Below are 16,148 nucleotides of genomic sequence, written 5' to 3'. Positions count from 1 at the left end.
CAATTCTGGTGGTAATTTGAGATGGTTTTTAATTATGTTTTCAGTTATATTGTAGGACTTTGACATAATACAGCTTCTTATCTGTATGTACTTCCAAAAAAGTCCTTTTCCTACCAAATTAAATTGCTCCCACCATTCCTTTTTGATAATCCCGTTTCTAGCAAGTCTTCTATCTTAATGGAAGTGTAAAATCTCGAGCATGCCTTTAGTTTGAGATTGTTTGTTAATGCAAACCTTGTCAAACATGCCTGCTTTTACAAATGTTTCCACTGCAAATCATTTTACACCCCTAAGTGCTTTTAACTGATGAAGTGGATGTTTGAAAGATCTTTTCATTAAATTGCATCCGATTCACTTTGATTTGAAACATAAAAATCACAGAAAAAATCCTGCATTCCTAGAAGACGTGTGTTTGTAGAATAAATGCCCTTCATGCCTCCATGTCTCACATGCTTTTGGCAGCACAAGCAGCCTTAAGGCTGGGGGAAGAAGAGGGAGGTGGAGAGAGAGAAACGCCTTCTTGAGAAGTCAAGTGACCCGCAATATGATCACCCTCACAACCTGTGACACTTTTCAAGATTAGACCCAGGCAGTTTATACAGTGGGAGGAATTTATTTAATACACTGGGACAATCAGGATATTCAATATTTGAGTTTCTGTTTGATTTTCTTCATCAGACAAACTTGAGAGTTTACAAGTGCAGTAGTTGATAAAATAAACAAGATCCACATTGTATTTCTGATCTTGGTTTCAGCACCCAGCTGATCATTTCAATTCCGCAAATGCCTGTGTGCCAGGGGCTCCGTTTGCAAAAGGCTACCACTTCATAACAAATTAATTTTCATATAGTGCTCGTAAAGGCATGATGAAACCTTGCAGTCCATGTACACACATTAAAGTTTATGGGTAGGCCTGCTCCTTCATCATAATTTGTGTTTTAATCTGAAACAATTTTGTATTTAATTAGACTTCCTCACATTCAGTGTTGGTGACTGCAGAAGTCCAGTGAGGTTTGAGAAGAATAAGGCTATGCATGAGGGATCACACCACCCTCTCTCCCTCCATCCCCAGTAGGAAATATGATGTTATGTGATGGCATCACGCGGGAGTCAAATCCGGGTAGTCATGCGCTAATCCGGTATTTAAGGTCAACGGTTCACTGATTTGGGGGGAAATAGAAGCAGGGGCCTGGGCGCATGGAAGGGGAAGCTTTACACACACTTTGTTGACAGAGAAAACCAGTCCTGCTGTGTAGAAGTGATGCACATTCATTTTGGATAAAGAGTTAGACCAAGTGTATATTTACAGGTGGCATCAATCGGTACAACTGACTCCAAATCAGCCGTGCGTAAAATCTGGCAACCGTCTTTTTGGATAATGTGGCAGGGCTGTGTTTTGGTGCTTGTGGGCGCGGTGGTCGTGAGCGCCCAGTTCCCCAGGGAGTGTGTGACACCCGAAGGACTCAGGAGTGGACAGTGCTGCCCGTCGCCCTCTGGACTCGACAACGACCCGTGTGGCTCCAGCACGGGGCGCGGACAGTGTGTGTCCATCTCGGCGGACGCGCGCCCGCACGGCCCTCAGTACCCGCACGACGGACGGGATGATCGGGAGCGATGGCCCGTGCGTTTCTTCAACCGTACCTGTCAATGTAACGGGAACTTCAGCGGCTATAACTGCGGCCGGTGCAGACACGGATGGACGGGGCCCAACTGTGACCAGCGAGTTTCTGTCGGTAAGTGCGCGTCCTTGGGGGAGTCTGGGGACATATTTAGATATGATGGTTTATTGAATATTAACTTATCTGGAGCTAGGAGAGGTCATAGCTGGCAAATCTGGAATTGGGAGGGATGTTGCTCAGTGGCACATTTAATGTCTATTTAACCATTTTTATACAGCAAAACCAGATATTTTTTTCAACATTAATTCAAATTAGGATCCCATGAAGCAAGCTGATATGCATTTGAAAGTTTCAGCCCTGACAGTCAGAAAAAGAGGCATTTGATTACATAATTGATCAAAACTGTCATTAACACTGCCTGTTAGGCACATTTCTGTACTTCTTTTCTCAGTCATTAAAAACTGATCCCCAATTAACGCATGACTGATGGCGTTAATCCACTTTCCCTCCCGCTATAATCCCCCAGTAAGAAGAAACGTGATGCAGCTCAGCGCGGAGGAGAAGCGTGCGTTCGTGAACGCGCTGGACCGGGCCAAGCGCACGGTGCACCCGGACCTGGTGATCGCCACGCGGCGCTACCCGGAGATTTTTGGACCTGACGGCAACACCGTGCAGTTCGAGAACATCACCATCTACAATTACTTCGTGTGGACACACTACTACTCGGTCAGCAAGACGTTCCTAGGCGCGGGGCAGGCCAGCTTCGGGGGAGTGGACTTCTCGCACGAGGGGCCCGGTTTTGTCACATGGCACAGGTACCACCTGTTGCAGCTGGAGAGAGACATGCAGGTAGGATACTGTATCAAGAGGGGTGACAGTTTGAGTAATGGCGATGTGTTTACACAATCTGATGGTGCATTTTAAGATAAAATCTGACTGTTTCTTCTCATTTTTAATTTACCAGTGCTAGAATGAGCACATTTGGCCCCTAGGCAAGCTTCCTCTGGTGCCTGGTTATTATGTGTATTACTAACAAAAACAAGAGCTAGTAAGAGGTCAGCACAATAAACAACATAGCTAACAAATAACATCAACAAACTATGAGAATATGGATCCCTTATGTTGGGTGGCCCCTACATTGCTTATTGGAAGATCCGCCACTTACATCTCTGTCCAAAATTCTACTTTACTCTTATTTGTTCTACCTAATGTGTTTCCCCACAACTGTACTGGTGAAGAAACCATAACTGCCAATGCAATTTCACGCCCTCATGGGCGAGCAGCATGCAAAATGTGATTTTAAGCGTTTTAAATTCAGTTTGATCAGCACACCATCAATGTAGAGATAGTGTGGAGAAAACACCCACAGCTTTAAATGGAGCTTTTGTGTGAGGGGTTATTAAACTGCAACTGTAATTATTTTATCCATCCAGTGGTTAACAATTACCCACGTTTTTAAGTGTACACAGCACAGAAATTAAAGCTGCTGTGTGGAGAGAAACGCTCTCCGTGTCTTGTGTAGGTTTATGGTTAAGCTGTGCTCCCTAATTAATCACTCATTGTTTCTACTCTGTTGCATATGCTCACTGAAAGACATGCGAAGTTGGAGAGAGTGCTTAATTTTCAAGTCATTATGCATTGAGACAACTAAAAAATGTTCCAGCTCTCTTGTCCCACTCCAATTAAATCATATATATTATAGCTTATGTGTTGTATTTATCTCAAATGATGAGCATCCTGCTGCAGCTTCTAAAAAAATGTCTGTCTTTCCAGAAAGTTGCACCATTTCCAGATCCATCCTCACTTTATTCTAATCTCCTTCCTGCTCCCTGGCTGCATGTGCATTCTCAATTTGTCTCCTCATGTAGAAATATTATATATTTCACATTAAGTGATTAGCGACCCTAAAATTGTTTCCACAAAGGCTTTTAGAGAACCAATTTTCAGATTTATTCATGCATGGCAAAGAGATATTGTCATCGCCAGTCTTTAAAGCAAATCACAGTGTGTGAAAATGATAACCAATTTATTCTGAGCTTATGACTCCATTACCAAATGAGACTTAAAGGATAGTCTCACATTACCTAAGAGGATGGGGGTACATTATCACCGGCATAATAAAACAAAGCCTTGAGCAAACTCCTAGGCTTGATCTAAACAAACTCCAACCCCTGTCATCCTTCCGTTTATTTCTGTCACACAACCAGGACATGCTGCAAGACCCCTCCTTCGCTCTGCCCTACTGGAACTTTGCCATCGGTGGGAACACATGTGACATCTGCACAGATGACCTGATGGGAGCCAGGAGCAGCTTTGACATGAATTCCCTGAGCACCAACTCCATCTTCGCCCAGTGGAGGGTCATATGTGAGAGTGTGGAGGACTACGACACACTGGGAACCATCTGCAACAGTAGGACTATTGTTAATCCCCATGTTAAAGACCCTAATGATTTAACAGTGCAGAGAAATTAAAGTCCATTGTATCCGGTTCTTTCTTCCTGTCTCCTTCCAGGCACTGAGACTTCTCCCATCAGACGGAACCCAGCAGGAAATGTCAACAGGCCAATGGTCCAGCGTCTCCCAGAGCCCCAGGATGTGGCGGACTGTCTGCAGGTTAACGCTTTTGACACACCACCCTTCTACTCCACCTCCTCTGAAAGCTTCAGGAACACTATTGAAGGTAAGTAAAAGGTGTTTAGTTTTCTCATCGTCTCTGTCACACAGGGTTTCTACATGTTTCCATGTTGTTTTTGCAGGCTACAGCGCCCCCAAGGGGAACTATGACCCGGTGGTGAGGAGCCTCCACAACCTGGCCCATCTGTTCCTGAATGGGACAGGGGGACAGACTCACCTCTCACCCAATGACCCCATCTTCGTCCTGCTCCACACCTACACCGACGCTATATTTGACGAATGGTTGAGGAGACACAATCCAGGTTTTAAAAAAGAACATAATCACCTGTTTTACTGTTAGCATGATTAGCTTTTAGGCTAACGTCTAGTATTTCCTTTCAGATTCGACTCTGTATCCTGAAGAGAACGCCCCCATTGGTCACAACAGAGGCTACAACATGGTGCCTTTCTGGCCTCCAGTGACGAACGCTGAGATGTTTGTGACCGCACCTGAAAATCTCGGTTACTCTTACGAAGCTGAATGGCCAGGTGTCCAATTTGTCCTGTCCTCTCACATTTTTGTTGCTCTGCTTTCAGTCCTGCCTTTAAATAAATCCAGACAACAAAGGTAGTAATCATCCTCTTCCATCTTTCTAGGTCAACCTTTCACCATGACTGAAATCATCACCATGGCAATAGTCTCTGCCCTCATCGTCGTCGCAGTGATTTTTGCCGCCACCACATGTGCCGTGCGCGCCAGGTCCTACAAGATGGAAGGCCACCAGCCTCTGCTCGGGGAGCAGTACCAGCGCTACGACGCTGACAAAAGCCAATCTGTAGTATAAGTTCCGGTGTTCAAACATGAGCCTCTGTCTTCTCTTTACTTTTTACTGTGACACAGCTATGCAGTATGTTAAGCCTGAATCTGTTCTCAGTGGAGAGCATGTGTAGATCCTGAATGCTACAGCGTCATAGGAAGTAATCTTTTGGCTGCATTCATGCCCCCTATAACAAAGCTGATGTAGTTCATTTCTCTTCACAAATAATGCATATGTGAAGATGCATTTTTGTACTGGAAAAGATACTTTTTACGAGTTTGGTTTTGCAAAGATTGCAGTGATTCAATCATTGAAATTTTCAGATTGTGGGACAGTTTGAAAATGTGTTTAAATAAAGTGAACGTGGACAGCTGGAGTGTTGGTGTGATAGTGATGCCACCAGGTGGTGCTAAACTGTGACTGTGGTCAGGGCTTTTAAATGTCAGTATCAGCAGTGATGCCCTCTGTAGTTTACTGTCTGATGTTTCACTAGTAAGGAGATCAGGTGTAAAGAACATAGATTCTGATAATAGATGAACAAGTTCTGTACCTTAATGAACACATTTAAAGTAATGGAGTAGTACAAAACTAATATCTGCAAGATAATTAAAAGTTATAGAAGTTCTACCATGTTTATAGTCTATAAGACTTTATGTGTTGATCTCACTTCACAGTTTAGTTACACAATGGCATCATAGAGATAAAGTATTAGGAATTAGAAAATGCACTGCCTACTAACAGAGCCGTAACGACCACAAGGGGGTGCAATAGTTCAGTGTCTGAAACTCTGCATGTCCTTGGTAAATCACACTTGAAGGGGGGTTGTTCGGCTTTTGTTTATAATGATACACTAGGAATAACCTGATGTATGATTAATGAATGGAGACGTAAAAAGAAAAAAATGCATTGTTAACAGGTTGTAATTCAGATCCATCTTTTTTTCTTTTATTTTGAACAAAATGTGTGTAAAATGGTTATTAATGATATTCTGTTTTTACATGTATACTTTTATGCCAGAATGCTGTTGGATCGGGGTGCATGCCAAATTATTTAAATGATTAAATGTGTTGCCTGCACAGTAGTTTGTTGGACTTTACACTGACCCTGGAGCTCATCTGTGCACTTTAGTGTGATTAAAACATTACCAAACTCCCCCAGAATATATTTATATGTAACACAAAACACAACATATCTTGCTCATTGTATGTTATTGGGGACAGCGTGCTCCTTAAGCTCCTAAAAATGCATTCCCATGTGTACAGTATTCGTGTTTCCTCACCACCGGTGTCACTTCACCTGTCTGGTGTCAGGTTTCAGAGGAAGCTCCCCGTGGGAGGGTCCACGGAGAGCACGTTGTCGTGCAACTCTCTCTCTACTGGTCAGCAGCTTGAATGGGAGGTCTGCTGGTTTAACAGCGGTGTGAGGTGTTTTTGGCTCGTCACTTTATCCCGTGAGCGTGCAGGACAAAGTTGTGTACCGCACGCGCTCGTCGCAACTTTCTGCCGTTGGCTAGAGCTCGCGCGCGTCTCCCCGACAACTCGCGGCTGTGTCATTCACTCCTCTGCCTGCTCCTATTTCACCCAGAGAAAATCATCTTTCTGAGAGCCTACAATGGAGGAAGATAACAACGTCCTACCTGAGTTGAAGGATATAGAGACTAAATTAGGGCTGAAAGTCCCGGACAGTCTCTTTAGGTCGCTCGCGGGAGGAAAGCATCACGACAAGCTCGAGAAGTCGGCAACGCCGCATTTAGTCACCCGCAAACTGTATGCTAATAATGCGGACTTGAAAAGACTGGAGAGCAAAATGCTATTCCTGAAACAAGAGATGGTAAGCATATTTTTCTGTATCAAATAAAACTCAATAAGTCTTTACAGTAACTAAGAGAAATATGCCAACTGTTAATAACCATATGGCTACTGCGACACAGCTGAGAAATATAGGTTTGGCTAATTTAAAGTTGTAATTACAAGCTAGTACACTAACTGCATAGTTGCCCATGCTGTTAATTTATCTACAAACAAATGTATGGAATATAAGACTAAATAACGCTACACAAGTTAGTTAATACCTATTCTGCATACTCAAAATGTTAGGAAAGTTCAACTTATGCTCTCTCTGCTGTATCACATTTGTTGCTAACCAACCCAGAGCTCGCAGGAAATGCATTCACAAGATGCAAAAGAGGTTACATATCTACATATTGTTAAATGCAAAGTTCCACTGATGGGTGTTGGGCCTTATTGAGTTATAAAGAAACCGGTCAGTAGGTGAGAGCCATTCACACCTGCACACTGCAGTCAGCACAGACCCTTTGTTGATAAAGCCTCCTCACCTCAGGGAGCACCCCCCCCCTTGTCTCTTATTATTCAAAGTATGTGGTGAGAATCAACTGTGCCTGAGTAATTACCTTCTCATGACTTCAATATCAACTACCAGCACTTATAATTGAATTATTTTCTAATGCTATGCTTGTTAGACTGAGGCTTTGTGAGATCCAGAGTCAAAGCAACCCCCCCCCCCCTTTTTTTAAGTAAGGTCATGAAAGGTATTAGGACTCCTGAGCAGATGGCCTTGTTGACCGAGTTTTACAGACTGTAGTAGAGCTGTGTCATGGCCAGCAGGCTGACTGATCGCCCAGAGAGTTTCTGTTGATAGGCTTATGCTAGCAATTGAGATCCTTAAGTAGCACATTTTGTATTTTCAAATGTAACAAGCCATACTTTGGTTTAATTCACTTGCGTTGCAACCTGACAGCCATGCCATCATTTAGTTGTGCCAATATGAAAAAAGAAACTAATTAACTTTCAAAAATGAATTTAGTGTAATGCCTTTAGTGGCCTCTTACTGTTAGACAGCTCGTTTTGAATGTGGGCCACCTTGGGCCTCCCTGTTTTTGTGTCTCCCCTCACAGCTTAATCACTAATCCAATCAGACTGCTATGTTTTGGTGCGCACAAGTCTGGTAGATGCACACACACACACTTTTGGCATCGTAGTGTTTAGCTAGATGTTTACATTATTCAGAGGCTGAAATAATCTACTGCCTGTCGAAAGAGCAAATGAACTCTGGAAAGGTTAGTGACCAGCTCTTATCGGTTTCATTTGACAAATTAAACATGGTGTTGTAGGTTCAGTGTTAGTATCTAGTACAGAGAAAATTATGCAGAACTAATTGTGTTTCCCAAACTCATTTTGTGATACCAACCCACTAGTGCCATCTTATAAACATGAGATAGCTGCTTGGACTTAAATCGCAATATTACTCCATCTGCTTGGCTTCCATGTGTGTATACAGCGTGTGGTAATGCTCACAAAGCAAACACACCAGCAGCAGTGTGGCTGGTTGCAAATCCACTCCAAAGAAAGGCTGTTGTATCAAGCCAGCTGTCTGGAACACTGTACCAGCCCCGTGTGCCTTCATCTGCCTCGCTGCATTTTGAATGTAGCAGGCTGTTACAGCTGTTGGTCACCCTGTTAGACACAGGGGGAATCCCTTCCAGTGACCCCATAGGCTGTCCACTCCCCCCCCCCAGTCAATGGCATGGTTTGTCATGACAGGGAGTTAAATCAATGGCCATACTGTGTAGCGTTCACAATCCTGGATACACACTGTTTCCTGGCTGTGCTGTTACACGAGTGGTGCAAGTTCTTTTTCGGGTGCCACATAGTTAAGGCTCTTTGTTCACAACAAAGCCTTGTAGTCTAAACAAAACAGCACATAGTGTTCTGGCCATGCGAGGACGTAAGAATGCAAACAATTGTTTAGGGAAAAAGTCTCACCACAAGGTTCATTTAGTGGCTGATCTGGAGCTTTCCTTCATATCACATGATCTTCAGCAGTAGGAGACTGCAGAGTTGTTAAAGAATGGTCGATCTTTAAATTTCTATTGTTTTCTGGGCACTTTCAGCTTTTGCATCCTTGTTTGCTAAAAAGCCAAGGTCCAAACTGCCAATTAAATCCTTGCTATATGATCGAAAGCTCCGAATAGCTACTTGATTAACCTTGTGGTGAGATTATTTTCTCAACAGCTATTTCCAAAGTCTAGAATGAACTTTGAACCTTAATGCTAACAATGGTTAGTAATGGCTATAGTTCTGGTTTTGTATTATATTCACTTTGATGGTACTTTCATTGTACTAACTCATAGTAGCTATGTTAAAGGAGCAGATTTACAGTAGAGTACAGAGTAGTTCTGAGTAGACTGAAGCCATTGTCGTATCCATTTGTTTAATATAAGGCTACAGCCAGCACTGGGGTAGTTAAGCTTAGTATAACAATTTAGTGGAAAGGCACGATGACTTCAGAGTCTCCTGGCAATAGAGTGCTGCAGGGATGTTTATTTGTTGGCCACCACATAAGTTAATATCGTCCCGGTTCCCTTGACAAAAAGCCAGTGGTATTTTCCCATTGGATCTTGGACAATGGCAGAAAATAAGCCCTGTGGAAAACAAATGTTTATGATTCTTGCACGTTTTGTTCGTGAGATAATCTTAACAAATAAACACCACTGTTATAATCTTTAAAGCATAAATGCAATTGCCAGAAGCAAAAAGCTAAAGTTATGCTTTAAACAAACAACGGTCGCTTGACTTCATCAACACAAAGAGGCTGTAAAGCCATCTTCAGTGTGATGATGCTCTGTAGTCTCAATTAGCCACTGAGCAACCATGTTTTTTAAGACACGGAAAGGCTTCAAAATTTACAAGCATCGTGAAGTATTTTAGGTAATAGGGCAAAGTCTCTAAGGCTTGTGTCAACCAGCCACCTTATTTTGGGCATTTAAACCCAAAACCCATTTAAGGAACCCACTGCTTTCTGTACAAGGGAACTGGAAGTATTGGAGCGTTAACTAATTTCAAGGTTTTATGTCACAGTAACACCCAAACTCTAGGAAGTTACTGCTCCTGGCCAAAAAATAGTCTCTTGCAAAACAACACATTTTTGTTTTATGTGTTGATTAGTGAGTTTTAGGGGTCCCATTTTGGACATTTTATTTCCTTCAGATGGAGCTAGGCCAACCTCCGTTTGCTGTGGACTTGTATATAATATACAGATGTGAGAGGAGTATTGATCTTCTCATCTAACTCTCTGTGAGAAAGCAAATAACCACCTTCTCCAAGATACTGAACTATGCCTTTAAATGCTGCATCATTCTCAAGTACCAAGACCTGACCGTGATGTTTTTCTCCAACTCACAGGCACATCTGCGAGCCATCGATGTGAAGCTGATGCAGCAGCTTATGTCAATCAACGAAGGCATCGAGTCCATCCGTTGGATGATAGAAGACAAAGGCGGCGTGGCCAGCCAAGATGGCAGCCTGACGGGCAGCTTGTACAGCCTGTCAGACAGCCAGGACGGTACCTCACTGCGAGGCAGCCTCAACAGCTTGAATGATGCTAACAGTGACGGGTTAGATAGTCTGTCTGTGGGTAGTTACCTGGACACTCTAGCAGAGGACCTCTCAGACAATCCTTCACCCACGGATCTTGACTGTTTTGTGGATAAAACGGTTATTGATGGCAATGGTTTCAGCAAATCGCCACTGAAACTCAGGGTGGAATCAGATGAATACTACTGCTTTGGATAATGATAAGCTAAATGTGGTTACAGAGACTACTGAGATATTATGTGAAGACAGATTTTTTAAAATGTGTTCTTCACTTTGACAAATTAACACAGTTGTCAAAAATTTTTCCCACATACTTAACATTTTTCTCATTATAGCAGACTTACCAAATGACTCCTGTTACTTTTCACCTTGAAACCAGCTTCCTTACATTGTGGATTGAACACACCTCAGTAAACCATTGCCACTTAATGTCACACAAAATGCAAGTGAAAACATTAACACTGCTTCATGTCTTAATATTTTATCATACAGGTCAACTGAATTGAAAAGGTGCTCTGTTTTGATATAAAATATGTATTTATTGTGGAGTTGTTCAGTACCTCAGCAGTTTGTCTTCATGGTAAGAGTATTCTTAGCCTAAAATCACTGAAGAAGGGGTTAGTAAAAGTAGCAACATGAGCTGAACTTTAAAGTTCCTTCTTTATCTGTGGAAAATTCAACTTCAACTTTGTGTTAGGTCAGCCACAATCAGCTGATCTAAATGAAGGAGTAGATTAGGATTTAGCAGCCATTTGGAAAATTGGACATTTAATGCTGAGTGATTCAAGAGGGTAAACTGTTTAAAGTGGCAAGTTTAAGTGTTAAAACAAGTGCAATTTACTTCCATGCCAAATTCCGAGCACCACCTACTATAAATGTTAAGCTTTTAATGATTTTTACTTCAGTGTTTTGACTGAGGGAAGTTCGTGAGCTAAACCATACTCTGCAATAGTAGAACTTCCACATCCACTCAAGAGATTAGTAGCACATTCAAAGCACAGATGCTTGACTGAAAACCAAAGCTATTTGATTGTCTTATAGATAATTTAGGCCTGAAGCAAAACCCCGTTAATACCAGATGGGAGATTTGTTAAGGGTGAACATATGGGAAACACATTTGCTTCGTGGGCACATTTAAATTATGCTGTCAGAAAAAAAAAGGTTTAACGAGAGCTATACATCACTGTACATAACTTTGTTGTTTTAGCTTTATGTTGATTTGTTTGACATTTGTATTTTGTGCTGCCTGCTTTTGAAAGAAAAAAATGTTTTTATTGATTTTTGTTGAATTTGTTGTGGAAATGAAATAATATATTGTGATTTTCCTCCTGCTCACATTGTGTAGGTCGTTCATGCAAACAAACAAAAAAAACGGTATGGGTTGTGTCATTTTTAGAAACAAAAGAACAGTTTACCGACCTCGTGATGGAGTCTTAATGAGATGGAAAGTGAACATTGTGGTCGTTTCCTTTTTTGGTAAATTTAAGATAAAAAAAAAAAATGCCATAGTAATGCTGTCGGACTTCGTGGTGCCCTGAGTAATGTGGCATGGAAAATTACCCTCATTAATTTGCTTTGTCACTCCCTGTCACTTTCTTTTGATAAAACACAAAACCAGGAAGATGATTCTAAATTTGGCAAATTGTTGCTCACTTGAGCCCCTTAAATTCCCCAAGCTATTAGCAGAGGAATGCCATTTTGTATAATACTTAGAATGGCATACAAGTGTTATCATATATGAGGAATCACATTACCAAAAGCTCATTAGTGTCTATTATGGGCGAAATATTTGGACTGAAGTTATTTGAAAATAGCACCTATCAGAAGTGAGACAGAATTGAAATGCCAGCCATGCTGAATATTTGATGGTTTGCTATGTTCATTTTTACGCATCTCACTAGCTTCTTATCTTTCATGTGATAATTGAAGTTCCAGACAGGGTATACAGGGAAAGTCATTATAGGAAAGATGAGAACCTTGGTCTCTTTGGCTTGCGAGTGAATGAGTGGCCATGGGGCACAGTACTTCAGTAGTTCTCAGACTGGGAGCTGACATCAGGACTTGGTTTTGGAAACACTGCCTTGTAGGATTAGTCTTCAATTATTTTCTTTGTCCACAGAGCTGTCTCATGTTAGCATCTCATTTTATTTGAAGCTAGCATCCATGGAGTCATGGATGACTGTGGATGTTTGCTGAATGTGTGACAGTCTTCTTGCGTAATATAAAATGCACAACGTAACGAGTTGGTACACAAAAGACACTTCTGGTGTTAAATTAGTTCCAGACAGATATAATCGCTTTATCCAGGCACATTAAGCACACTTGTAACTTTGTCTCACTCCAAGTGCAAAGCAGCTTTATTTGGTTTTATGCTGCCTTTCCTTATCTCTACCACCCAGAGGCTTTGGCAAGCTTAAGCTCCCTGTCAAGCTGAACCAGGCTGAGGCTAGTAAACCAAAGAGCCTTGTGAATGGCAGCATGACCTCCTTGTCAGCAATTCAATTAAAAATACATAAAGTTCTCCCAACTTCCCGAAATTTCTTGTCTTAACAAATGTAACCATGTCATGACTGACTGATAGCTAATATCCCCTAGGGGAAAATGTTGAGACTAGAGCTGGTGGCCTTGAAATAATTGGATGCACAGAACAGGTTCTGCAGGTTTATGTTGTAATAGGTCTCTGAGTCAAAATTCCTCTGAGCTACATGGCACACTACACATAAACAGAGTTGCCTTTTGGGCCTTCCTCTTTCCTTATAAGTGTACATTTCCTACATGAAAGGGAGAGCCAATTGACCCAGGCTTTGTAGAGAAGACAAGTGCTGTCTTTCATCAAACTATCCAGTCACATTTGAAAATGTACTTTTTTTGTTCCAGCTGTAAGCTTAAACCTAAATGTTTCCTCCTTCCTAGCGAAAAGGAAGTACATAGCACCATGTAATTGTCCCATTTAGAAAATGTGAGAGAAAATCACAGACCTGAGAAAATAATGAACATTTCCACCGTGCTGCCACCCATGTGGACTCCCATTTTGAACCCTTGACTGTGGCATTTTGGCCGGTGCCATCTTGGTATTTGGAGACATAAGTGACCATATTTATATGTCAGGGTGTAGATAACCCTAAAGCTGAAAGCTACGTTAGCATGTTGCATTTACAGCTATGTTTATCGTGATAATATTATTGCTAATGCCAATTTTTGCTAGCAAATAATGGCTTAAACTATTAAAACAAAATGTACTTATCTGACTCTGGAAGTCAACCAGAAGTCAATTTGTTTTTGTGACAACCTCCGTGGTTTCTGATGTGTTTGCGAAACTCCTCATTGCGTTTTTATTTTTTTTGGTCCAGAATTTGCTTCAAGTACGTTGAAAAAAATAAACTTCAGTCAGGACCACTTTCGTCAAATAAAACTTAATTTCCATTTGCAGTATTATATTTGGCATTATGGCCATGTTCTGGGGCCTCTCCGCCTTTTCTAGACCTACGCAGAAAGCCTAAGGTAGAGAGAACACACCTCTCTGCCCTTCCATGTGCATATGTGAAAAGCCTGAGGCAGAGCGCCCATGCGCCTACATGGAAAGCCTAAGGCAGGGAGAACAGCAGCAAAGACCCCTGGGAACAGGACAGCCAGTATCAATGACATACATAAATGACATTGATAAGTTAGACACAATATAAAAAGGAGGAGCTGGGATGGAGACGGGTTGCAAAGTGGGTTGCAGAGAAAGCAGCAATAGTAGGAAGACTAAAGCAGTTCAAATAGGGTGCCCTGAATGAGATTTGCCAATTGGTTGCATAGAAAGGAATCATGTCATCTACCAGCTGATCCACCATTTGATTGGCTGTTTGAGCTGATGTAGCCAGGATGTTAGCCGTTGTCGTGTTCTGCCTCAACTAATGCTATGCTCAATTTTTGCATCAGATTCAGACAGACCATATGCACTGTGCCACAGGAAGTTAGCATAAAAACAAATTAGCTAACAGATTGATGAATGCAATGCAGCTTTATACATATTTTTGTCAGTGAAAAGTTCAAGGGTATGTTTAGCTAGCTAACATTGCTACCGTGCTTGCTGTGTAACATAGAGTGCGTGCATATTGCATCAAAGGTCCATTAACAAAATATTTCACAAAAATGCGGCACGCCTTATAGGTCCTGTTTTTGTCTCTCTATTGGACAGTGAAAAACACACAACAAACACACAAAAGAATACTGTTCTGCCATGTCTGTGGTGGTATTTTTGTCCATCTATATAAAGATGAATTTCCTGGGGCGTCGGTAGCTTAGTGGATAGTGCTGGCACCCCATGTATAGAGGCAATGCCTCGCTGCATGTCGTCCCCCGACTCTCTCTCTCTCTCTGCCCATTTCACACTGTCCTGTCCAATAAAGGCAAAAAGCCCCCCAAAAACGATGAATTTCCTTGCGTCAAACTCTAGGGGCAAACACCATTAACTTTTTCCGAAATATGGACACAAAACAAAACACTGTGGAAACGAGGCGTTAGAAGGTCTGTTAATATAACTAAATGCTGAACAAGACTTTTAGGCAACCAAAATGTTACAATGAACTTTAATGATCAGGCAACAGGAGAAAATGACATCACAGTCAAGTGAAGTTACTCAAAGTTTGTCAGTTCTTGTGTCCGCAGCATTACTCACCTAGTTCTTCGGGTGAATGACACCAAGGCTATGTGAAGAGCAAATAAAGGCAAAAATCAGCTGCAGTCCCCTGAGTTTGGGAGCAGAGTGCAGAACAATGATTTATTTATTTATTCTGTTAGTTAGTCCTCAGTTACTTCACTTGAGCACAAATAATTACACTGGTGTACAGTGGAGACAGCAGCTTCCAGCAGGGATCCATTAGCAAATTAGACACTAGGGTTGGGCTTGTGCCACAAGATGAAGGGAAACCAATCCTGTCTGGTATCTGGGAAACTGTCACCATGCTACCAAATGAGGATACAGGATATGGGTTACTGGAGTAGGTTTTAGGGGGGGGGATCAAAAGAGCCAGAGACACAGTGGACCCCTCAGACAGGAAGCCACAGATGCCAAGTAAACATACACAATTGTCAAGTTTCTTTATTCCTGTTCAATTAGGGATTCTCTCTCTGGGCTTCTGGTTTGTTTCACAGTTCAACTTTGAATATACTGGAGAACTCTATAAACATCTTTGTTGTATTATAGAGTGTAAATCTTAACACGGTGGACTTAGGAACGAATGTTGGTGATGGCTCTGTATGCTATGCAGTCATGCTAATGCTTGTGATGGATGTAGCACATTAGATTGACTATGTCAGCCTTATTGCATTCCCAGGCACGAGTAGCTCCATGTTGGGAGATTTATGAAGCCCTGGAAAACTTAATAAGGCCTCTCCCATAGCATGAATATCTTGTTTCGTCTAGGAAAAATACTTAATGAATGTCAAGGTTAGCCACAGCCCTAATGCTGTGCTTCACATGAGATTTTCCGCACTGCTGACACAATGATAGCGCTCAACTTCTGATCGAGCAAATACTTCATGCTGATTAGATTATTACATAAGGGGAAGTCATATGTGTTGACCCTTTATGTTAGGAAAGCATCCGTTTTGGGGAAATAAAAACCAAAAGGAGCTCTTGATTGGCTTTCTGCCAAGCTGTGGATCTGTGAATCACTTCTTTGGAGCTTTGTTGAGCGTCTGCGCTCCTGGGAACCA

General features: G+C 41.9%; 2 protein-coding genes across 2 annotated transcripts; both read left to right on the top strand.

The window, feature by feature from the left end:
- The first annotated feature begins 1,181 nt into the window (after nt 1-1,181).
- On the top strand, nt 1,182-6,205 carry LOC117272632 (5,6-dihydroxyindole-2-carboxylic acid oxidase-like). Its single transcript, XM_033651610.2, has 7 exons — nt 1,182-1,733; nt 2,146-2,468; nt 3,827-4,031; nt 4,134-4,301; nt 4,378-4,557; nt 4,637-4,783; nt 4,892-6,205. Exons 1-7 carry the CDS (start codon nt 1,379-1,381, stop codon nt 5,077-5,079), a joined length of 1,566 nt encoding a protein of 521 aa, XP_033507501.1. The 5' UTR covers nt 1,182-1,378; the 3' UTR covers nt 5,080-6,205.
- Nucleotides 6,206-6,454: 249 nt separating this feature from the next.
- lurap1l (leucine rich adaptor protein 1 like) lies at nt 6,455-11,780 on the top strand. Its single transcript, XM_033651611.2, has 2 exons — nt 6,455-6,882; nt 10,254-11,780. Exons 1-2 carry the CDS (start codon nt 6,664-6,666, stop codon nt 10,641-10,643), a joined length of 609 nt encoding a protein of 202 aa, XP_033507502.1. The 5' UTR covers nt 6,455-6,663; the 3' UTR covers nt 10,644-11,780.
- The last annotated feature ends 4,368 nt before the right edge of the window (nt 11,781-16,148 follow it).

This window comes from Epinephelus lanceolatus, chromosome 22, assembly GCF_041903045.1.
Source record: "Epinephelus lanceolatus isolate andai-2023 chromosome 22, ASM4190304v1, whole genome shotgun sequence".
NCBI lineage: Eukaryota > Metazoa > Chordata > Actinopteri > Perciformes > Serranidae > Epinephelus > Epinephelus lanceolatus.
The sequence above is the reverse complement of the archived record's forward strand: the minus strand, read 5'-3'. Positions and strand labels throughout refer to the sequence as shown.

Coding starts and splice junctions, on each gene's coding strand:
- LOC117272632 (XM_033651610.2), top strand. CDS start 1,379: ATGTGGCAGGGCTGTGTTTTGGTGCTTGTGGGCGCGGTGGTCGTGAGC. Junction 4,558..4,636: donor GTTGAGGAGACACAATCCAG/GTTTTAAAAAAG, acceptor ATTTCCTTTCAG/ATTCGACTCTGTATCCTGAA. Junction 4,784..4,891: donor TTACGAAGCTGAATGGCCAG/GTGTCCAATTTG, acceptor CCATCTTTCTAG/GTCAACCTTTCACCATGACT.
- lurap1l (XM_033651611.2), top strand. CDS start 6,664: ATGGAGGAAGATAACAACGTCCTACCTGAGTTGAAGGATATAGAGACT. Junction 6,883..10,253: donor TATTCCTGAAACAAGAGATG/GTAAGCATATTT, acceptor TCCAACTCACAG/GCACATCTGCGAGCCATCGA.